Raw genomic sequence first — 25326 nt, forward strand, 5'->3', positions numbered from 1 at the left:
ACAACGAGTTGTTCATGTGATATTCATTGGACTGTTGCCTGTAAACATGAGCCATGTCAGTGTTCTTGGAAGAGAGCTGTGGCGGTGACATGGCTTGGTTATTGTTCCAGCATAGTGATTTGCAAAGATGGGGAGGAGGAGGGGGGGGGGATTGAGATTTGAGCAGTGATTTAAGTACTTCCTAAAGAAAGGTATAAAGCAAAGGACATTCATGCCGATTTCCAGAATACACTGGGGAACTCTGCTCCTTCATATAACTGCTGCCAAGTAGACAAATGACGCTGGGTCAAAAACGCACGAGGATGGACATATCGGAACAATGTTTGGCCTGTTTTGGGAGGAACAAATAAGATTTTTTGCACTGGTTTGTGACCTCAGATGAAACTTGGGTGCACTACTGTGCCCCAGAAATAAAACAACAGTCAAAGTGGTGGAAAGATACTGATTCTCAGCCGCCAAAGAAAGCAAAGACAATTCCTTCGGCAGGAAAATCCCTAACTACTTCACCTTTGAAAGGAAGTTATACAAACAATTTGTAGCACAGTTATGGGCACTCACACTGTACCTTCCTACGCCAACCTCTTCATCGGCCACCTAGAGGAAACATTCCCAGCTTCCCAAAACCCCTGGTCTGGTTCAGGTTTATTGATGGCATGTTTATAATCTGGGCCCAAGGCCAGGACACCTTATCCTCATTCCTCCACAATCTCAACACCTTTTCACCCATCCACATCAGCTGGTCCTCCTCCTCCCATCATGCCATCTTCCCAGATGTTGATCCCCTCCTCTCAGATGGCTCCATCCACACCTCAGTACATACCAAATCCGCCTATCACCAACAGTACCTGCACTCTGACAGCTGCCACACCTTCCACACCAAAAACCCCCTCCCATGGAGCCTGGCCACCCGTGGCAGATGCATCTGCAGTGAAAAGACCCTTGCCCAATTTTCTGAAGGCCTCTAATACACAAGCAGATCTCCTGCACTAAATTACCACACACATCTGATCCTCACATCCATCCTAAGAACCAACCACAAAGAAATTGTGTGTGTGTGTGTGTGTGTGTGTGTGTGTGTGTGTGTGTGTGAGAGAGAGAGAGAGAGAGAGAGAGAGAGAGAGAGAGAGAGAGAGAAATCATATGGGACTTAACTGCTAAGGTCATCAGTCCCTAAGCTTACACACTATTTAACCTAAATTATCCTAAGGACAAACACACACACCCATGCCCGAGGGAGGAATCGAACCTCCGCCAGGACCAGCCGCACAGCCCATGAATGCAGCGCCTTAGACCGCTCGGCTAATCCCGCACACCAAACAACCACAAAGAAGCCCCCCCAAGCCCACCCAATACTACCTTGGACTGGAACGACTGAACTACGTCTTCGTCAGGGCTTTGATTATCTATCATCATGCCCTGAAATGTGGGGCATCCCACCCAAGATAAGATACTTCCATTCCCTCCAAAAGTGGTGTTCAACCACCCAACCAACCTCCACAACCACTGCCCAGCATTTTACCTTGGAATGACAACCAACCACCTGTCAACCAGAATGAACAGCCACCATTAAACTTGCCAAAAAGGGGGTGGACCACCCGGTGGCACAACATGCGAGATTTCGATGGCTGCTTCACATATCGTGCCATCTGGATCCTCCCCACCACCACCAGCTTTTCTGAGCTACACAGATGGGAGCTATCCTTACAGCACATCCTTTGGGAGCATAATCTCCCTGGCCACTATCCAACCCCAGCGCTACTCCCAGTGCTGCTCCTCATCAACCCGTCATGGCACCCAGACCTTGTGTAGCTGACCTAAGGTAGCTGGCCCCCCACCAAAGTGAGTGTGTGTGTGTGTGTGTGTGTGTGTGTGTGTGTGTGTGTGTGTGTGTGTGTGTGTGTGTGCGCGCGCGCGCCTGCACACACGCTTCTCGTAAAGCTTGAGAAAGGAATTCCATTCTGAAAGCTAGCAAAGTAAAGCTCTGTACCTTCCATGCGCAAGTCGTCGATGACACAGCACTTCAGCCTTTAGGTGAGTCATCTCCTTTACTCCTATATAATTCGTTATTTTCAGACATAACTTTCTGTACAAACTTAAAAATTTGGTTATCTGTCATTCTTGGACGTTCTGGTGGAACAATGACACTCTGGAACAATGACTCTCTGGATCATTCACTTTACCATAAGCCCAGTAACACAAATTTATGTAGTCGAGCGGTCTAAGGTGCTGCAGTCATGGACTGTGCGGCTGGTCCCGGCGGAGGTTCGAGTCCTCCCTTGGGCATGGGTGTGTGTGTGTTTGTCCTTAGGATAATTTAGGTTAAGTAGTGTGTAAGCTTAGGGACTGATGACCTTAGCAGTTAAGTCCCATAAGATTTCACACACATTTTGAACAAATTTATAATTACGCTCTTCAATTTCTCACTTGTTGGAAACAGTGAGGGTACTTAACGCACTTACAGATGGAGTAAACAGAGTTTCGGGTTCTGGAAATTTGCCAAAGGTGCTCATCCATCTAAAAGTAGTCTTGAAGAAAAAAGGATACTCTATCTGGTAAATCAACAGGGCATTATGAGACAGAGCAAAATACCAGTAATTAGACAAGGACACTACACCAGATAAATCTTTAACTTTTCCTTCATTCACTGGCAACCTCTAACTCAAAATCAGTCCTCCAGAAATTTCTAGTTGAAATGGTTTTCCATCTGCCATCAAAGACTGCAGATCACTTGACAGGTGAAGGATTATTTACACTGAAGCGACAAAAGTTGTGGAATACCTTCAAATATCACATAAGAGCTCCTTTTGCCTGGAAGTCCCTTGCAGTAATCTTGAGCCATGTCACCTCTACAGCTGTCCGTAATTGCGAAAGTATTACCATTGCAGGATTTCGTGCATGAAATAACCTCTTGATTATGTCCAATAAATGCTTGATGTGATTCAAGTTGGGTCACCTGGATGGCCAAATCATTCAGTCAAGTTGTCCAGAACGTTCTTGAAACAAATTGCGAGGAATGGGGGCCACGCATCGTCATCCGTGGAAGTTCCATCGCTGCTTGGAAACATGAAATCCATGAAAGTTGGCAAATGGTTTCCAGATAGCAGAACACAACCATTTGCAGTCAATCACTGATTCAGTTGGACCACAGGACCAAGTCCATTCAATGTAAACACAGCCCACTTCATTAAGGAGCCACTGCCATCTTGTACAGTGCCTTGCTGACAACTCGAGTCCAGGGATTCGTGGGTCTGCGCCACACTTTAACCCTACCACCAGTTCTTACCAACTGAAATCAGGACTCATCTGAACTGACCACAGTATTCCAGTTGTCTAAGATCCAACCAACATGATCACGAGGTCAGGTGAGGCGCTGTAGGTGACTACATTCTGTTAGCACTCGGTAACACAAGACAACCCATTATTTTCAGAATATGCTCTCAGCAAAGATGAATGTATGCTGAGATCAACAGTGGGCAGCAACCCACTGGGGAGGGGAGTTTCATACTTCTACCATTGAGGGTATTGTATGCTGGCAGTGTTGTCAGTCTAGTTATGATGGTATATAAAATAAAATTTGTGACTGGACTGAAGATTTTTTGGTACGAAGGACACAGTATGTTATCTGTGATTAAAAGTCATCGCAAAATGTAGCATTAACTTTAGGTGTGCCCAAGGGAAGTATTCTGGGACTTGCTGCTCATGTTGTACATTTATGACTTTGCATACAATATAAATAGAACCCTCAGACTTTTTGCAAATGATGCAGTTACCTGCAATGAAGTACTATCTGAAGAAAAGCTACAAAATACTCAGTAGAATCTTGATAAGATTTCAAAGTGTTGCAAAGATTGGACAGTTGCTTTAGATGTCCAGAAACGTTAAGTTGCGCACTTCACATGAAAACAGCTAGTATCCTATGGCTACAGTATCAATGAGTCACAATAAGATTCTGTCAACTCATGTGAATACCTGTGTCTAATTCTTTGTACAGATATGGAATGGAATGACCACAGAGGATAAGTCGTAGGTAAAGCAGGTGTCAGACTTTATTTCACTGGTAGAACACAACAGAAATGCAGTAGTTCACAAATGAGATTGCTTACGAATCACTCGTGCAACCCACCCTAGAATACTGCTAAAATGTTTGGGATCCTTACCAGAGAAGGCTAACAGGATATTGAATGTATACACAAACAGGCAGTACAAGCAGTCACAGGTTTTCTGACCCAACAAATAGTGTGAGAGACGCTGAAGAAACTGAATTGGTAGATAGCAGAATCCTCAGAAAGCCTATTTACAAAGTTTGGTTCAAGGAACAACATTAACTGATGAATCTAGAAATGTAGTACAACTGTGTACATATAGATCTGTAGGGACCATGAGACCAAGATTAGATTAATTACAGTGTGCACAAAGGTACTTAAGCAGTCATTCTTCCCGCACTCTATATGTAAATGGAAGCAGCTCACATAGCTGATATAATGGGAAGTGTCCTCTGCCATGCACTTCACTCTGGTTTGCAGAGTATGGTGGTAGTAGTAGTAGTAGTAGTAGTAATGGCACTAGTAGTAAACAATATATGCTTGCAATGCAGTACAGCTTAACCAGATAAAACAATCAGTGGCAGAAAATGGATGAACACCTAAACCATTGTCTAACACAACTTCACTCATTCCACAGTCCTGAAGGCTCTCCTCCACAATGGGATTTATGGAAAATGGTTTGTGTGTGTGTGTGTGTGTGTGTGTGTGTGTGTGTGTGTGTGTGTGTAAGACAACAGAATGTATTTGTCTACTTACAAGCACCTGGTGCTCCGTCTTTATGTCTTTTCCCTGCTGCTGTGCCAAATCCCACAGCGACATAGGCAACGAAGGAAGCTGCCCGGGAGGCACGGACGACGTCGACGAGACAGGTGGCGTGGGCGTCGTCACTGCTGCGTTCATCCAGGGTGCAGCAGTTCCCACTCCCAAGCTGTAGCCGGCAGGCACGCTGCCACCCCACACGGAGTCTACCTGCACAGGTGGAAGCCGCGGCTGAAGCCGGCGACAGGAAACTTTTGAAAGTTAAGCTCAGTATGACACCGTACCTGATGTTCAAATTCTATAATGCTATAATTTCTTAACTACTGCAGGTTATGTCAAATTCTACGTATTGTCCTTTGCCACAAAGATAATATATTAATTTTAAGTACACTGCCATTCCATGTAGCCTTATTTTGAATATTTCGAGTTACAAGCATACACTGTTGAGTGCTGCTAGGCACTGATGCCATATTTTTAGCTCTGTTGCCAATTATGCACCAGCAGTTTAGGACAGATTGAGTGTGTATATGCTGTGCATATGGAGAGTTGTAACACACAAGCATTACTATTAAGCACAAGGTATGATTTTAACACGTGTGTGTGTGTGTGTGTGTGTGTGTGTGTGTGTGTGTGTGTGTGGGTCAGAGGGTGGGGGTTGGGTGGAGGTGGTGTACGTTGTTGTAAAGTCTCCTCCGATTTCAGCTAATGGACACAAAGTGGGTAACTATGGAACTAATATACACGCGCTCAAGAGATACTGTTAGGCCAATAATAGCATTAATTTTATTTATTTATTTTCTTTAAATATGATGACAGACAAACAAACGTGTACCAATGGTACCTGACCCAATTTTAAGACAAAAAGATTTTTGTAACAAAAAATGCAATCTCATGTAACTACTGTACAATGAAATCCTTATCTCCTGCATCAGCAGTCAAAACCCTGATGATGACATCAAATAGATGACATATTTTATTGAGTTATATGAATGCATCATGTCTGTTCCTTTGGATATGTCAAAGAACAGACACCACGCAGACACCACAGCTGTGATATACGAGGGCCGTTCAGAAAGTAACCTCCGGTTGATTTAAAAAAATACACCAAGCTAAATAAAAATATTTTAATATATACATCTTTGCACTATTTTTCTACATAGTCTCCATAGCGATTGAGGCACTTATCGTATCTCTTCACAAGCTTTGAAATTCCTTCTGCATAAAAATCACCCGCTTGTGCCTGGAGCCAGCCTGTGACCGCATCTTTGAGCTCTTCGTCGTCATCAAACCGCTGTGATCCGAGCCATTTCTTCAAATGCATGAAGAGGTGATAATCACTTGGTGCCAGGTCTGGGCTGTAAGGTGGATGGTTGATAACGTCCCACTTGAAGGACTCAAGAAGGGCCGTTGTTCTGCGAGCAGAGTGAGGACGGGCGTTATCGTGCAAAAAAACGATACCGGAAGTCAGCATACCACGGCGTTTGTTCTGTATAGCCCGTTGTAACTTTTTTATTGTTTCACAGTACATGTCTTGATTAATGGTCGTACCACGTTCCATGAATTCAACCAACAACACCCCTTTGGCATCCCAAAACACCGTTGCCATCAGTTTCCTGGCAGAAAAATCTTGCGAGGCTTTTCTTGGTTTGGTAGGCGAATTTGAATGTGCCCACATCTTTGATTGTTCTTTTGTCTCAGGGTTCACGTACTTAATCCAGGTTTCGTCACCGGTCACGATTCTGTTTAACAATGGTTCTCCTTCGTCCTCGTAACGTGACAGAAAGTCTAATGCAGAGACCATTCTTTGAGTTTTGTGGTGGTCGGTAAGAATTTTGGGCACCCATCGTGCACAGAACTTACGGTAACCCAATCTTGCTGTCACTATCTCGTACAAGAGAGTCTTAGAAATCTGTGGAAAACCAGTAGACAACTCCGACATTGAGAAACGTCGATTTTCACGAACTTTTGCATCAACTGTCTGAACGAGTTCGTCAGTCACCAATGATGGTCTACCACTCCTCTCTTCATCATCATGAACGTTTTCTCGTCCACTTTTAAATAAACGTACCCATTCACGGACAACTCCTTCACTCATAACTCTTGGTCCGTACACGGCACAAAGCTCACGATGAATAGCTGCTGCAGAATATCCTTTGGCTGTAAAAAACCTTATGACAGCACGCACTTCACATTTGGCGGGGTTTTCTATTGCAGCACACATTTCAAACTGCCACAAAAACTAAACTAGCGCAGGTACGACGTTCACTCGACCACGGCTTGATGCCGACTGACCTGTTGAGTGCGTGAACGCACAGATGGCGTCGCTACTCCCCCCACAACCCGCACTGTGACCAATCGGAGGTTACTTTCTGAACCGCCCTCATATCTTATGTAAAGTAAAGGTGGAGGAAGAGAGAGAGGAAAAGAAAGGTAAGAAAGGAACTTCAGATATCAGCTGTATCGGAACATTATGGGGAGTCAGCAAAAATTTGTGCCGGACTGGGACTCGAAGCTGGGATCTCCAGCTTACTATGCAGCTGTGTTAACCACTGCACCACCTGGGCATAACATTTATCGCATTATGCAGACTATCACTGTACACCACCTGGCCGACACACATTCCCACCTAGTGTCACCTATCCACAGTCCTATCTATGTCCTCCGATCTAGCTACATCTACATACAAACTCCGCAATCCACCATACGGTGCGTGGCGGAGAGTACCTCGTACCACAGCTAGCATCTTCTCTCCCTGTTCCACTCTCAAACAGAACGAGGGAAAAATGACTGCCTATATGCCTTGTACAAGCCCTAATCTCTCTCATCTTATCTTTGTGGTCTTTCCGTGAAATATAAATTGGCGGTAGTAAAATTGTACTGCAGTCAGCCTCATATGATGGTTCTCTAAATTTCCTCAGTAGCGATTCACGAAAAGAACGCCTCCTTTCCTCTAGGGACTTCCACCCGAGTTCCTGAAACATTTCCGTAACACTCGCGTGATGATCAAACCTACCAGTAACAAATCTAGCAGCCCGCCTCTGAATTGCTTCTATGTCCTCCCTCAATCTGACCTGATAGGGATCCCAAACGCTCGAGCAGTATTCAAGAATAGGTCGTATTAGTGTTTTATAAGTGGTCTCCTTTACAGATGAACCACATCTTCGCAAAATTCTACCAATGAACCGAAGACGACTATCTGCCTTCCCCACAACTACCATTACATGCTTATCCCACTTCATATCACTCTGTAATGTTATGCCCCAATATTTAATCGACGTGACTGTGTCAAGCGCTACACTACTAATGGAGTATTCAAACATTACGGGATTCTTTTTCCTATTCATCTGCATTGATTTACATTTGCCTATATTTAGAGTTAGCTGCCATTCTTTACACCAATCACAAATCCTGTCCACGTCATCTTGTATCCTCCTACAGTCACTCAACGATGACACCTTCCCGTACACCACAGCATTATCAGCAAACAGCCGCACATTGCTATTCACCCTATTCAAAAGATCATTTATGTAGATACAAAACAACTTCCCTGGGGCACTCCAGATGATACCCTCACCTCTGATGAACGCTCACCATCGAGGACAACGTAGTGGGTTCTATTACTTAAGAAGTCTTCGAGCCACTCTCATAGTTGGGAACCAATACCATCTGCTTGTACCTTAGTTAGGAGTCTGCAGTGGGAAACCGAGCCAACCGCTTTCCGGAAGTCAAGGTATATGGCATCCGTCTGATACCCTTCATCCATGGTTCGCAAGATATCATGTGAAAAAAGGGCGAGTTGCGATTCGCAGGAGTGATGCTTTCTAAAGCTGTGCTGATGCATGGACAGCAACTTCTCTGTCTCAAGGAAATTCATAATATTCAAAGTGAGAATATGTTCGAGAAACCTGCAACAAACCGATGTTAAGGATATTGGTCTGTAATATTGAGGATCCGTCCCTCTGCCCTTCTTATATACAGGTGTCACCTGTGCTTTTTTCCAGTCGCTCGGGACTTTACGTTGGGCAAGACTACTTTGAGATGCCTGCAGGTGGCGGAAAGTTATTGTGCGTCTGTACTAAAGGTGGTGGTGTAACTGTCCATGTAGGCAAATCAATTACATGAATGTGTGGGAATGTGGGTCGGCTGGTAGTCGTGCCAAGACAGTCCGCACAATTGCAATGAACACTGTGTCCGGATGGCACAGCAGTTAATGCAACTGCCTAATAAGCAGGAATTGTTGGGTTCGAATCCCGATCTGGTACACACTTTCACTTATCACCACTGATCCTACGTGACGTTCCTATACAGCTAATGTCAATAGTTCTTTCCCTTTCCTTCCCCCTCCTCCAATTTACATAATATGTATCGCAGCTGTGGAGTCTGTGTGGTCTGTTCTTTCAGACACGTCCAAAAGAACGGACACCGCGCATTCATACAATTGATTTGTCAAGAAGGACAATGAATCCACCACCTTCAGTGCAGGTGCTCAGTAACGCTGGATCTCCTGTGGATATCCCACAGAAGTGAGCACGGAGGACAGGGACAGAGACTGCAAACAGGTGGCACTTGGTGGGAATGTGTGTAGGCCGGGAGGCACGCAGAGGTAGTACGTCCGATTGTGATAAACAGAATCGGAATAGTGCAGTGGTTAACACAACTGCCTAGTAAGCAGTGGTTCCAGTCCGAACACGTTTTCACTCTTTCGCTGCATGGAGTTCCAATGCAGTTGACATCAATAGTTCCTTCCCTTCCCTTTCTCCCACCTCCACCTTCACCTTCAATTTACATAATATTTTTATGACAATGGAATAAAGAACTAGACTGTTTGATACAATACGTACCTTAATATTTGTGGAAACTAGGTCAGAAAACTGATTGCAGTAAAGGCTTTCGTGTAACAATACAACTGTTTAAAAATATGCACTTATATTTGTCTAATATAAAAATTGTACTTGTTTAACAAACACGCCTCTTACAAGGGAACATCCCCATCGCAGCCCCCTCAGATTTAGTTATAAGTTGGCACAGTGGATAGGCCTTGAAAAACTGAACACAGAGCAATCGAGACAACAGGAAGAAGTTGTGTGGAACTATGAAAAAAATAAGCAAAAAATACAAACTGAGTAGTCCATGCACAACACAGGCAGCATCAAAGATAGTGTAAGCTCAGCAGCGCCGTGGTCCCGTAGTTAGTGTGAGCAGCTACGGAACTTGGTTCAAGTCTTCCCTCGAGTTAAAAGTCTGACTTTTTATTTTCAGACAATTATTATCTGACAAACTCTTATGTTTTCATCACTTTTTAGGGAGTATTTATCACATCCACAAGAAAACCTAAATAGGGCAAGGTAGAAGAATCTTTTTACCCATTCGCCAAGTGTACAAGTTAGGTGGGTCGACAACATATTCCTGTCATGTGACGCACATGCCGTCACCTGTGTCGTATAGAATATATCAGACGTGTTTTTCTGTGGAGGAATCGGTTGACCTATGACCCTGCGATCAAATGTTTTGGTTCCCAATGGAGGGGCACGTCTTTTCGTCTACTAATCGTACGGTTTTGCAGTGCGGTCGAAAAACACAGACACTAAACTTATTACAGTGAACAGAGACGTCAATGAACGAACGGACAGATCATAACTTTGCGAAAGTAAAAAAAGTAAACTTTTCACTCGAGGGAAGACCTGAACCAAGGACCTTTCGTTCCGCAGCTGCTCATGCTAACCACGGGACCAGGCACTCCTGAGCATACACTCTTCTTGCTGTTGCCTATCTTGCGCATAGACTACTCAGTTTGTATATTTTGCTTATTTTTTTATTAGTTCCACACAACTTCTTCCTGTTTTCTCGACTGATCTGTGTTCAGTTTTTCAAGGCCTATCCACTGTGCCAACTTATAACTAAATCTGAGGGGTGCGATGGGGAGGTTCCCTTGTTAGAATGTGTTCATCCCCTACAGGCAAAATTAAACTTTGAGCAGACATATACACAACGCAACTGAAGAATAATTGATATTAATTAACACCCCAAACAAGGTTCTGGAAATAACATTACCTACCGGAGGCATAGCGGGAGGCTTCCCCGCATTCAATGTCTGCAGCAAAGTCCTGCCGGGGCCGTCCGAATCGAGTCCTATGCCACCTCCGAGCGGTTGGCCGCCGGGAGGTGGGACACTGGGGGCCGACGACACTGACGGCAGGCCGCCGCTCATCTGCTGGATCAGCTGCTGCAGCGGATCCACCAGGGCGTGCGGTGGCGGCGGTTGGTGTTCTTTCGGGGCAACGGCGGCAGCTACTGCTCCCTGCACACGGCACCGGCATCTCACTTCACACTGACAAGCCCTCTGACAAGTTTTACATAAACAGGCCACTGCTGTGTCATTTATATAAGAATTGGGAAGTATGGTCACCAATTCTATTCTGACACTTATCGGTTGAAGCATCCGGGATAGCTGGTGGACGTTCTCAGTTTCTCGAGTCAGGACATACCGACTCAAACCTCTGTTTGTGTGATCCAGCTCCAGCCACTCTGCAGAATACACTTCGACAACAGTACACAATCAAATTCTGCATGAAACTTGAGAAGTCTGCTGCCAAAATGTTTCCAGTGATTGAATAGAAACTTGGGAATCAACGTCTGTAAAAATGCAACGTGTTTTCTATATATGACGGTAGTATCTGTTCCCGAAAGAACAGTTACTGTTGATGACCACGCAGCTTTGCTAGAAACGAAATGATAATTAAATGGACACCCTAGCTGGAAACAGGTGTTGATATCCTTCATTGGGGACATGTTGATAATGTGTGCCCCGACCGGGTCTCGAACCCAGGATCCCCTGCTTACATGGCAGATCCTCTATCCATCTGAGCCACCGAGGGCACAGAGGATAGTGAGCCTGCAGGGACTTATCCCTTGCACACTCCCCGTGAGACCCACATTCCTAACATGTCCACACCATTCGCAGTATGCCTAATAGATGTTTGCCCATCATACTTATTACTCGTGGCAGATTAATCTACCAAGTTTTGGTGAGACAGAGTGTTTTTGGAAGACCAAGATGTCTTCCAATGATGAAACATGCGCTGAATCTGAGAGTGAAGACAGTGTGATGAGTTTGAACATAGACCATAGAATGAATGTTCATCCGATGGCTCAAACCCCGAGCACAGCAAAAACCGTTGATCGTGACACTGTAACTGTGTAAAATTGGTTCCCACAATTTTGAAAGGAGGTCATAAGACCAACTGACTGCTTGTTTGTGAACTACAACTAGAACTGTTTAGGTTTGATGATACTATCTTCGGACAATGCTATAATGTAGGACATATGATTTTTTTAATAGAACTCCAAAAGAGGCAGACCTCCGACTAGCACACCTTGCAGTCAACATGCCCCGAGGAAACATTCGTAAGCAGTTAAGAAGTGTAAGCAATGCTTACTGCAATTTTCATTTCTAGTGATCTTGTTTGCCACGTGTTTTTCCTGACAGACTGCCAGTCAATGTTGCCTTTTATGTGGTACTCCTCAAAACACAGACAAAAAGAATCACACATGTGAGACCCCACATTGCCGGTTGCGCCACCAAGACGGTTCGGTGAAGGTTTAGCTGCTCAAAAACACAAATGCTTCCCCAGCAACCTACAGTCTCAACTGCACTTCGGCACTTTTTTCCATCTGTACATTTCAGACACCCTCAAAAAGACAGTTTTGAGACCACTGACAATGTGAAAGCCCCTGTTACATTTGCCCTAAAGGACACTCAAATACAGACCTTTCAGGATGAATCCAGCAATCAGAAATCTTGCTGCCCAAACTGTATTGATTCAGGGTAGTCCTATTTTGAAGACTTTTAATGCATGGTACCACTCTCAACAACAAATAAGTTTTTATGGACCTGATTACACTGTATCCAGTGGTGAAGCAACAATATTTGCCTACTGACAAAGTTTCACGGTTTATTGCAATCATTTGTGCGTGTGAGAGAGCGACTATGTTCATTTTCTCGTCAGTCGGTGCTACAGTAGCTCTTTTGTAAACAACTAGTTGTCCATAATTTTGTTATTCTGTCATGGAATCAATACTAGAAATAAGAATAATCTTCACAAGGATTTAAAGTCACTTAGTCTTGTACAAAAAGGTGTGCATTATTCAGGAACACACATTTTCAATAACTTGCCAGCAGCCATAAAAAGCTTAACAACCAATGAAATTCATTTTAAGAGAAGCCTAAAGGATTTATTGGTGGCCAACTCCTTCTACTCCATTGATGAATTTCTCAGTAAAACCAACTGATTTGTGTGGTGTGTGTGTGTGTGTGTGTGTGTGTGTGTGTAACTTCTGCACAATTTCAGTGCAGTAATGTGTTCATTGTAAATGAGTATTATAGTAGTTGTATTACATGTTTATTACCTTATAAATAAATAAATAAAACTTTTTAATTTTAAATTCAGTGCATTAGTATTTGTAAAATGACTTTCATATAGTGTTCATTAAAAAATGATGATCATTCCACTTGGGACCTGTGGAATGGTGCATTAGCTTATTTGTTTTAGTTGTAAATATTTGTCATGTATTGTTGTTTTTCTGACATGTTCCACATCCTGGAGGACCTCCTCACTACAGATCAATTGGAATGAAAGTAAATCTAATCTAATCTAATCTGGGTATAGATCAATTAGTCCACGTCAGGATACTTGGCCAAGTTGAAGTAGCAGTACTGAAATTAACCATGTACGGAACATGTTGAGTCTACCCTTAATTATCTCTGCCAGGCCAGTGCAGTAATGATGCACCAATGCCCACATCAAGAGAGCGTTGTGGTTTTAGCACTTACAGATCTGGTGTGCACGAATGAGCCACTCTGGTATAAGAGGCCTACATGACAGGTTGTGGATGCACAGTCACCCAGCAGAGAGAAGAAGATTTTGAGAGAACACGAGTAATTGGGAATTAATGTCATTTCAACAGAAATCTGAACAGTAGAGAATATTACAGTAAGTCGAACCCAGCCCGTCAAATGTGAATTAAGTGTGGAATCGGGTCCGAAATAGTAGTCACTGTTATTAAGAATGATTTTGGATATGATGAAGGAATGATCAATATATAACGGCAATAATAGCAAGCACGCTATGAGCACTGGCTAGCTCAAAGAGAACTGTAAAACTTTGTGAGAGGAACTGTGGAATGAATGCCACTTAGGCAAGGCAACAGAGCCATTTTTCTCTACATTTAAACCACAATCATGTCAGTGTTCATTTAAACTCTGTATAGCTTCAAGAGACTTTTCCATGATTTTTTATATTTTTGTTAGGGAATGATATGCAGGAATAATAGTTTTTGATAAGGTAGGTTTCACTAGGTGCATGATTACAGACTAACAAGATGCATGTAACTCGGGCATAAATCTGTCCCATAGTGCTGTCATTAACTATACAGCCTGACGCCAAACAATTCTGACAGCATTCAATGTGGAACAACTTTAACAATATAAACATGAAGTATTGTGTAACTGGCTTTTCTACCCCTCTGCCTTTGCTGTCCACACCACCATCTGATCGTAACCAGCACTTTCACAGTACACTGAAATAGTGGCTTGTAACTAGCGATCCAAAAAATTCACATATTGCAATAAATGAATGTAGATGCCCATTCTGCCTCAAAATGCAAAACTACCTACCTATTTCATAGCGACTGTGTCCAACTGAGCTATTTTATGAGAGTGTTTGAAATGGCCTTTATTTTCTGCATATAAATACAGTATATCCCCAATTTTACATTCCCAGAATTAACATTTTCCGTTCGAATGAAGATATCATAACCAATCAATCATTTCCAAACTGTCTCTACTGAGCAAATACAGTTTTGTGATTGTTGTAATCATCGTGACACCTTTGTCGAATCATATTTAGCATGTTTCGCTGTATGGCCACGCGGAGCACTAGCTGACACCATCATTCACTTTGTGTTGCTCAAATGTTTTTAGTGTTATGCGCCAGTTATGTATTGATTCCATGCTGAGCAAAACGTTTTTCGTGAATTCATTCTCGTTGTCAAGTGCAGTATTTACGTACGTATTTTTTGTGATGTTGCACGAACAAACAATGTGAGTGGTAGTGTGTGTGTGTGTGTGTGTGTGTGTGTGTGTGTGTGTGTGGTTTTCTACATAACTGATGAGGCACAGTACCTGATTACCCCAAAAAGACGCAGAATAACACATACTCAAACACTATACAAAACACTTATTTACATATTTGCACTTGACTACGAGGGAAAAACTCTTGAAATGCGTCTTGCTAAGCATGAAAAATACGTAACTAGTGCAGTAGTTCATTATTTAAATAATGAATGACAGCTGCAGGCTTTCCAAAAACATTGAATAAGATGTTTGAAATTAAGTCAATCATTTCCACTTCCCAGACAGTTATCAATTCCAGTTATATCAGCAGTTTTTACTAGCTAATAGGCCTTTATTAGATAATAAAAAAAGTCACTGACAAGACTTTTGATGCCTGTTATGTACATACATCATACATAAAGTGCAAGGGGGTATCCTAAACGTAACTTTTACAGCTTAAAACAATATTTCCAACATTTTACATTTTCATGCATTTTACACTATTTTTTTTAAGTCTCTTGAAAAGTGTAAAAGCGAGGTTTCACTGTATTGAAAATGTAGCCAATTTTTAGTTACTTATATTGCACATCATTTGGTGAAGCACAATGTGGAAAGCTAACGTGCATACAAATGTGTTTGGAAAATAAAAAGTGCTTGAACACAACAAAGTGTCAGTGTGTTCAATGTTCTGGTGGCACATCAATTGTGGGCAGTAGAATGGCCTACATATGACACATGCTGTGTAATGCAACATGGGGTTCTGCCATGTGACCTAGCATCTTAGAACAAAGAAACACATACATTTGTCTTCCAGCTGAAGTTACAAAGTTGGTACAGTGCAGACACATTTAATGTGGCAGTTTCGGGTGCTGGACATTTTGAACTGTGGTTGTGTCAAATACTGGGAGAGGCTGGGATTGAACTACCTTATTTACGAAACTGCCAACCGCAGCAATCAATTGCAGGGTAGCTGTTACTGAATGCTTTGTGTTGCACATTGCTTCTTGTTTTCTTTTCTTATTTTTAATGAGTGCAGAGACTAATCAAGGGATGTCACCAAGTTCAGGTATGATCCTCACAACACCCGAAGGGATCAGCAATCGGGAATCGTAGGCCAGTTCTGCTTTCCTTCCCACTGCTCGTATCCCCTCTGGTGGTCAACAGTCTAGTTTGTTTACATTCATGGCAACTGACAATTTATTGTGTCCACACTCCGCAACCAGAAAACAACAACTGTCAACATATTTTGACTACGCCAAAACCCTTCCTGTAACTTGGGACTAGAATCATTTTCGTTTCTACTTCACGACAAGTGCCTTGTCAGTTCAGTAAGTAGGATTTTCAACTACGGATTGTTTGGCTACGAATATTCATGAAAGGTCAAATTTTATATTCTACAGATTTTGTGATTATCAAACTGGCCGGGAAGAGATAAATAATGACAAAAACACATATGAGAGAAACACTCAGTTCACCTCAGTGAAAATGCTGCCACTTCACAACAGGAAGTCATTTGCTGAAAGCTTAAGTAGATCCAAAAGAAGAAAACAAAGACCATTTCAGCAAAAATAAGTCTTGAAGTTTTTACAAAAGCAGACACTCCAGTCCAAAAGCTTCTATTCATCACTAAGGCTTTCTCTTCAGGCACACAGCGTGGCAGCCTTTTGAATTTATACCTCTACTCATTTCACCAATTCGACTCCCTCACACAAATGAACTGCCTAGAGTCGACGCACGGAAGTGGACTAGGATCCCAGTCTAGTGAGAAAACCACATAACATCCAACAGTCCGCTTACCATCTGCATCTGGGAGATGAGCTGGGCAACGGGGTTGGTCGCGGACACGGGCTGGGGTTGCGCGGACGGGGGTGGGGGCGGCGGCTGCTGCGCGGGCTGCGGTCCCGGCTGCTGTTGCGCCGCGGCCACCGAGAAGAGGTCCACAATGGACGGCGGAGGCACCGACACGGGGGGCACCAACGGCGGCACACCCAGCATCTGCTGCAGTGCCAGCCGCTCTGTCACCAGCTGCCGGCAGCACCACACTTTCGTACGCACACTAATCGTACTGCCTTATGCAAACACGGTGACTGACTTGTAAAATATTATTATATAGAATAGCCAGAAACAGTACGAAAATCTTGTAAGGGTGTTGCGGAGAAATCTTGTAAGGGTGTTGCGGAGTAGGTTGTGCCGAGAATCTGTAAGAAAAACTTTTGATATGCTGCACTGTTTCAGAGTTAAAGAGCACGGAAGATAGGCAATCGGACCAGATACAATTAGTTTCAGTTGCTCTCACAGCATAGAGGACAGAGTACGAGGTGGCCCAGCCACTGGCTTGGGATAAATTCTTACTACCGTCCGATGTACAATTTCTGTATCGCTTTCCCATTCAGTTTTAGGAAACCAAACGAAGAATACAATTGGCGACACCATCTCTTGCAGGCCGCACAAATCTGTGCACGCAATGGCCCGATTGTCTAACTTCAATGTTAATTAACTCTGAAATGGTGCAATGTATTGAATTTTTTTTCTTAACAACTCTTTCCCAGACAACCTACCATTTGTTAAAAACAAAGAAAATGGTGGATACTAAATACTAGGAAACTAAATTATAAATAAAATAAATTTCTAAGACATAAGAGAGACTGTGTTGACTTACAGGTGGGAACAACGAAAAACGGGAGTGCTATAAATACTTCAGCTTTGAGATGAAGTCCTCCTTCACACGTAGAAAACACACACATTCACGCAAGAACAACTCGGACACAGACAGCTACTGTCTCCGGGCACTGGGACCTGATTCTTGTGGTGTCTGACGTGAGCAGCAATCTAGTTGGTGTGGACAGCGGAGTTAAGGAAGAGTTATTGAAAGGGGAGGTAGGAGTGTGGGAAAAGTGCTGCCTGTGTGTGTGTGTGTGTGTGTGTGTGTGGGGGGGGGGGGGGGGGGGGGGGGCAGGGTAGGAGTGCGGGAAGAGTGCTGTGTGTGTGTGTGTGTGTGTGTGTGTGTGTGTGTGTGTGCGCAGGGATGTGATGGGAACAGGGTATAGCTGCTAGTAGGACATTGGGAGGCTACACAGGGTGGGGGTGAGATGTGAGAAGTAGAGGAGAGGGAAGGACTATGTATGTGCATCAGCAGGACAGAAGGAGAGTGGGACCAGGAGGAGAGAGAGGGAGAGGGGGAGGGAGGGAGGGAGGGAGGGAGGGAGGGAGAGAGAGAGAGAGAGAGAGAGAGGCAGTGAAGTACAGGGACTATGGACTATGAAGGTTGAGGCCACAGGGTTACAGGAACAAAGGATACATTATAAAGCGATAACCCAACAGCATCATACATAAAAGCTGGTGCTGTTGGGAAGAATCCAGATGTCACAGGCTGTGAAGTAGTCAAAGTGAAGCACACAGTACTGTGCAATATATCCAGTAAATAGGTGGTCCAGCTGTGTCTCAGCCACAGTTTGGCGGTGGCCATTTGTGCAGATAAACAGCCTGTTAATTTTTGTGCCTACGTAGAATTACTGCAGCTAAGTATATGGCTGCTTTCACAGGTGGCCCTGCCTTTGGTGAAGGAGATACCAGTGATATGACTGGGGTAGGTGTTAGTGAGAAGAATATTGTATGGGACATATCTCTCATCTAGGTCTATTGCAGGGATATGTGCCACGAGGCAATGGTTTGGGAGCAGAGGTGGAGTAGGGACAGATGGAATACTGGGTAGTACATGAATACCATTGTGGGAGGGTGGGGAGGATAGTGGAGAGGGTCTCTCTCTCTTTTCAGAGTATGATGAGAGATACTCAAACCCTTTCCGTCCTGGACTTTCCATTGTTTGAGACAACTACTACACACAACAATATAAACTTGAATATGTTACACAGAAGCTCATGCCAAATTAACAGGTCCTGAGTACCTCCCCGAACATCTTCACTTGTACATTTATCAGTAACTGTTTAACATGTTCAAGTATATGTAGTTGTAGATAAAAGTTCAATTTTTAATGGGATGTAAGATGCTTTGTACAGCGAAAGCAGCGACGAAATGGAAGTCCACAATACCACACATCTCCGACTGATGTACTGCTGGAGGGGATACCCTAGCACGCAAGCTGTCAGATGGCAATTAATTTAAGTATGACTACAGATTAATATGGATAAAATTTAAGCACACAGAGAAGCATAAAGAGAATGGAATGCATGACACTTTCACCAGTACCCTCAACCACAAACTACTGAAAATACACACTACGCAAAACAAATGTAAATACAGTTGTATTTGCAAAGTTCTACATATTTACAATTTAAAAAAAAAATTATACTATACAATATAGAACTGTGTGAAAGGTGAATGAGAATTTAACTTGAGAAGCTTATCAAATTTTTCACTTTAATGATCTCTTGTTGCTATTTTAGATGTCAGTCTCACAGCTGGGTGATACATCGGGAGAGAGGACTCATATGTGCCATTATCAATAAAACTTTGCCACACATCTCTGTGTATGCAAAGTTTTCCAGAAGGTTTACCTGATTTTAAACAGTTATTACTATTCACACTTGGCATATGTCCTCGGTACTCTGTTTTTAGTGTGTTGACAAACTAATTAAGTTTGCATGGCAGTACGTTTCAGTTCCTGGGAGTGCCACTGTCAAGTAAAGCACAAAATTGTGGCAGCTGCGCACAAAAAAGCACAATGTGTTGTCTGGTTGGCTGAGACAAACTGTCTAATTTCAGTGCAGTAAATGCTCAGAGCAACTTATGGGAAACCAACCACTACCAGATGTCATGTAAATTAAGGCATACACGCAAAATTGTTTAGATGTGGGTGCAGGTGAAAAGAAAAGCAGTGTCTGACCTTCAATGTCTGCAGACATTGGTGAGGACATTCGGACAGTGTTTACACAATCACCATCAAAATTAGTGAGACAAGCATCATGTCAGCTCAGATACAGAAGTCCACCATAGTGCACATAGTACTATGCAAATAGCTGCAACTGTACACTTAAAAAACTCAGATTTTTGAAAAACAGAAACCGATCAAACTGAACAAAGAGAAAAATTGGTCAATAGTGTCTAATTCCATACTGATAAGGTATTTTCTAATAAGAAAAGTTTCATTTATGTGGCACTGTAATTACACATAATGTGCGTATTTGTGGAAATGGAAAGCCAAGATGTGTGTGGGATTGTATAACGCAGGGATGGGCAATAATATTGGCCCGGGGCACACTTTGTGGAAGCAGGGTTAGGAATGGGCCGCACCCTTGAAATGATTGCATGCATTAGCAAACTTTGAATTTCAGAAACGGTATGAACTGTGACACTTAAATTTCCGACTCTTGGCAGGCCGCACAACAAGCATTAGCAGGTGCTTGTGGCCCGCTATTTGGCTACATCTGATGTTAGGGATAAACTGAGAATCAAAGCTGATGTAAGGGGGGTAGCCTGACAATCAATGTATGCAGCACACCAATGCACAACAGAGTTATAAGCCCATTTCTTTCTACGAATCCAGTACATGGAAATGCTTCAGAACATGCTCTATGCCAGTGTAACGCAATACCATGTAACGTTTCAACTATGTGGAGTACAATCTGGGCAATATGTCCCCACGTTTCAACTATGTGGAGTACAATCTGGGCAATATGTCCCCAGGAGCCTTAGGAAGAAGAATCTCCATATCACAGTATTGTAAGAATGGTTGGATCCGATAAACACCAAGATCACCAGACACTACTCTAAGACTAATGTAAATGTCACACCTGTACCGTAAGCATACCTTGCACAAACAAATCATTCAGACAGTTTGAAGTGTGACACTCAAGAGTAATATGGAGTATTGTTTGGATATTTTATGTACCACCAGCAGTGCTCACACTGAGCGCATTAAATGAAATTACATCTGACTGAACACTTTATGATTGTATGCACATTTCAAATATCAGATCTGCATCAATGTTATTTGTAGGGCTGTGACCACCGCAAATCAAGGTTAATTTTATGGGACACCATGTATTATTGGTTGTAATGAAGCAGCAGAGGCAGACATAAAACAAGAACATAAGCATTAGCTTTTGGAAATACAGATTTCACTTGGAAAAATAAATCAATAAATTAAAGACTGGCAGATGAATCAGTAATTAAGTGCCATCATTGTTTCTTTAATTAGGCTGCAATTATCAGAAAACAGCATATAAGTCTAATATGATGGATGAGAAATCCATATTATGTCAGCACTTTACAGAAAGATATCAGATCATGATGTGATGTGAATGCTGCACGGGAAACATCGGAACGTTTTGGTCAATGAAAATGGAAATGCAACATTTACTGTGTGGGAAGCTGATAACTTTCTGTACAGAAGCTAATGTAATTTGGGTTCTTCACATAATTTTATAAGTCCCCTTTACATATTGACAACTCAATTGAGGGAACAGGGACTGGTCTTTTTAGATGTATAAATTTTTGTCTAAAAATTACAGCCTAATTAAAGGAAAAATGGTGCCATTTACTTACTTCCTAGACCTAGTGTCTACAGTCCTTACAAAATCAATACGAACAGAGTCTGCCAAAGATCTCACATCAAAGGAGACAGCACAAGATTTTCTCCTCTTTTTCAATTTCACTGTCTTTTCCTCGACTCTAGGCCGCACAACAAGCATTAGCAGGCGCTTGTGGCCCACTACTTGGCCACATCTGATGTAAGGGATAAACTGAAAATCAAACCTGATGTAAGGGGTAGCCTGACAATCAATGTATGCAGCACACCAATGCACAACAGAGACATAAGCCCATTTTATTCTATGAATAGGCTACTCGAATCGCCGAGACTTTCATGGTCACTATTCGGCAAATTCCATGCCCCAGTTCTTCAGCTGATGGCTGCAAGTGAAATCTGACATTTCCAGCAAAAATTGTCAGTATTCTCAAAGAACTCGTGCTGGTGAGGCTTCAGACCATCAATCAAACTATTGTCACACAAATAACTTGAAACAGACACTTTCAGGCCATATGAGAACATTGTAAGTGAAAAGATGCTTCCACAACTGACTGAATTTCTAGCCCTTATTTCTATTACTGTAGTTTTGGATGTTAGACAATTTTCAAATGCTTAAAATGAAGCAAATTGTGTCTATTCATAGGTTTGTGTATATTACAAAGTGTATCATAATTTTGAAAACACACGACTAGTCAAAGAAACAATCAAATAACCAAAAAGGTCCTCCCTCTCCTCAAAACAGTTGAGGCAGCAACACAACAAAATTTTAATGCAAAATAAATTTTCACTTTGCAGGGAACTGTGTCCCAATTTTAAATGTCCCAGCCGATTAAAGTAGTGTGTGCCAGACTGGGACTCGAAACTGTGACCTTTGCAGCTCATGGGCAAAGGCTCTACTGACAGCTATCCGGGCACGACTCACAACCCACCCTCACAGCTTTACTTCCGCAAGTACCTTACCTCGTACCTTCTGTGAAGTTTGGTATGTAGGAGATGAGGTGCTGGCAGAACTAAAACTGCGAGGGCAGGTTGGATAGTTCAGTCGGTAAAGCACTTGCCCAATGAAGTTACAGCTCCCTTGTTTTGAGTTGCGGCCCATCTCTCAGTTCTAATCTGTCACGAAGCTCATGTCAACGCCTGTAAGCAGCTAAGGGTGTTCATTTCGTTGTAATTTCACTCTAACGAGCTGCATAGTCACCGATGGTATCTGTTCTTTCGGACATGCCATCTTTATATATATATATATATATATATAGAGGGAAACATTCCACGTAGGAAAAATATATCTAAAAACAAAGATGATGTGACTTACCAAATGAAAGTGCTGGCAGGTCTTAAGATAGGTCTTTCCGCTCCCGGGATTGGAATGACTCCTTACCCTCTCCCTTAAAACCCACATCCTTTCGTCTTTCCCTCTCCTTCCCTCTTTGCTGATGAGGCAACAGTTTGTTGCGAAAGCTTGAATTTTGTGTGTATGTTTGTGTTTCTGTCGACCTGCCAGCACTTTCATTTGGTAAGTCACATCATCTTTGTTTTTATATATATATCGTAATCACTTTCACTCCTATGGAAGTGATATTCTGCTGCCACTAATCTAACAATATCCTGGTCCATACATATGCCACACCCATTTCAAACCACTTGCCACATGAGTCTTTTCTCTTTGGAAGACCCAGGTACCATAAACACACCCAGCACTTCCTAGCCCACTCCCATCCCAAGTTCACCTTACCTTCTCCTATAAGATTCACCACCATCTGCAGAAGGACCCATGTTATATACCAGCTCTACTGTAATTTATGCACAGCATTCTATCTGAGTAAGATGAATTAGCTGCCCACCTGAGTGAACTGTGCCCTAGAACAGAGCAGACTATTTAGCGGAAGACTATCAGCACAACTCAATTTCAATTATTTCTTCACAACCTGTACCGACTGGGTACCCTCCCTTCTCAGATTCTCTCAACTACGTAGATGGGAGTTATCTGCAACAATCCTCCATTGCCATAATACTTCTGGCACAAATCTTTGATAACACACTCATCCCGCACACACATCCTTTTCTCTGCAGTCCCCCCTGTCGCTGTTCCATAACCCCTGCCAATTCACTACCACAAATTATGATCACACCCCGTCAGCGTGCACTTATCACCAGCGCCGTGGTGCATTCGTATTCTATGCACCTGCTGTCTCTTTCTTTGTAGTCCTGAAACAGTGTAGTGTGTGTGTGTGTGTGTGTGTGTGTGTGTGTGTGTGTGTGTGTGTGTCACATGCACCCTCTCCAGATTTTTTTAAATTTATATATATCAAAGATGATGTAACTTACCAAACGAAAGCGTTGGTATGTTTAGACACACACAAACAAATACAAACACACACACAAAATTCAAGGTTTTGCAACCCACGGTTGCTTCATCAGGAAAGAGGGAAAGACGAATCATCTTTGTTTTTAAATATATCTCTCCCACGTGGAATGTTTCCCTCTATTATATATGCTTGTGTCTGTTATGTGCGGATGGATGTGTGTGTGTGTGTGTGTGTGTGTGTGTGTGTGTGTGTGTGTGTGTGTGTGTGCGTGCACGAGAGAGTGTATACCAGCCTCCCCCCCCCAAGGTAAGTCTTTCCACTCCCGGGATTGGAATGACTCCTTACCCTCTCCCTTAAAACCCACATCCTTTCGTCTTTCCCTCTCCTTCCCTCTTTCCTGATGAAGCAACTGTGGGTTGCAAAAGCTAGAAATTTGTGTGTGTGTGTTATTGTTTCTATCAACGTGCCGATGCTTTTGTTTGGTAAGTTACAGAATCTTTGTTTTTAAGGTAACAAAGTTGTAAGTAATGATTCAAAGCTGCTATCTGATGAGTTGTCACCTTCAGTCCTAAATTGTTTACCTCAGATATCTGTGTAGTAGTACAGGTCAATACATAAACATTTCATTACCTCACTAACATGACTGTCTACTGAAAAAATCTTTGTGGTTATTTGATTAATCCTATGAGTAAGCATGGTTTCTCAAAATTACTATACAAGTCCGTCCCCCCCCCCCCCCCCCTCGCACTTTGTAATTTGCACAAACCTGTGTGTTGACTCAACTTCCCAGTTCAAGAGTTGGTAAATAACCAAACATCTGTGGCTGCAGTAATACGAATAAAGGTTACAACTTCAGTCAGTTGTGAAACCAAATTGTCATATGTAAGGTTCATAGTAGGTGAGTACCTATAAGCAACAAAATTTGTATGTTAATAGCCTTTCTTCAAACTCTTTCCTCCAATTTGCTCATAGTGGAATCTGTAACTACTGTGAAATTTTGCCAGTACCCGTACGTGCTGCTGCCGCCCGGAACCAGTATACAACTGTAATGAGAGGACTAGGAATAGCTACCCCAGGCACCACTGCGTGTTAGCTGCTGGTGGGTAGTGGAAGCACAGCCGACTCACCCGCCTCTGCTCGATGGGGGAGAGTGTGGCCCAGCGGTCCGACTGGGACAGCTCGCCGATAGCCGCCTGGGCTGCCGCGTGCACCGCCGCCTGCTGCCTGCAACACGCCAACCAGTGCCCGTCACCCTCACGGCCGCCCGCCTCCACCTACTGCCACCTTCCACACGACTCGAGAGAGACGTAAAGGCTTACACGCGTGTGGACATGAGACACACTCCGGCAACTGCCACCGACGGCTCGTGTCGTCGACAGTTCGTGGAGTGTCGACTGCACGGACTTTGCTACCAATCGCGGGCACGGGAAGGACAGCTGTGTCAAACCCACTATAAATTATCCGAAATCCTCGCCGAAAATTGCGAAGGCCACTGGAGTTCTCAATGGATTTTAAGGGGCTTAAAATGACAACCACTCATGTTTAAAATATTCCATCATCCTATGTAGACCACCCTGATAAGCCACAAGGTCATTAAAAACGATGGACCCGAATCATTTA

At 43.1% G+C, this 25326-nt stretch overlaps 1 protein-coding gene across 8 annotated transcripts in view; it reads right to left on the minus strand.

Moving 5' to 3' along the window:
* The window catches only part of LOC126426669 (GRB10-interacting GYF protein 2), a 169766-nt gene that overhangs the window by 57401 nt on the left and 87039 nt on the right, over nt 1-25326 (minus strand). For 7 of the 8 annotated variants that reach the window (XM_050088555.1, XM_050088557.1, XM_050088556.1 and 4 more), the window contains 4 exons: nt 24834-24930; nt 16711-16938; nt 10858-11100; nt 4800-5033 (listed from right to left, as the gene is read on the minus strand). In XM_050088555.1, the coding sequence (XP_049944512.1) occupies nt 4800-5033; nt 10858-11100; nt 16711-16938; nt 24834-24930 (802 nt within the window). Of the gene's footprint in view, nt 1-4799; nt 5034-10853; nt 11101-16710; nt 16939-24833; nt 24931-25326 lie in introns of all 8 variants that reach the window. The other variant, XM_050088560.1, reaches the window with a different exon arrangement.

This window comes from Schistocerca serialis, chromosome 11, assembly GCF_023864345.2.
Source record: "Schistocerca serialis cubense isolate TAMUIC-IGC-003099 chromosome 11, iqSchSeri2.2, whole genome shotgun sequence".
Lineage (NCBI taxonomy): Eukaryota > Metazoa > Arthropoda > Insecta > Orthoptera > Acrididae > Schistocerca > Schistocerca serialis.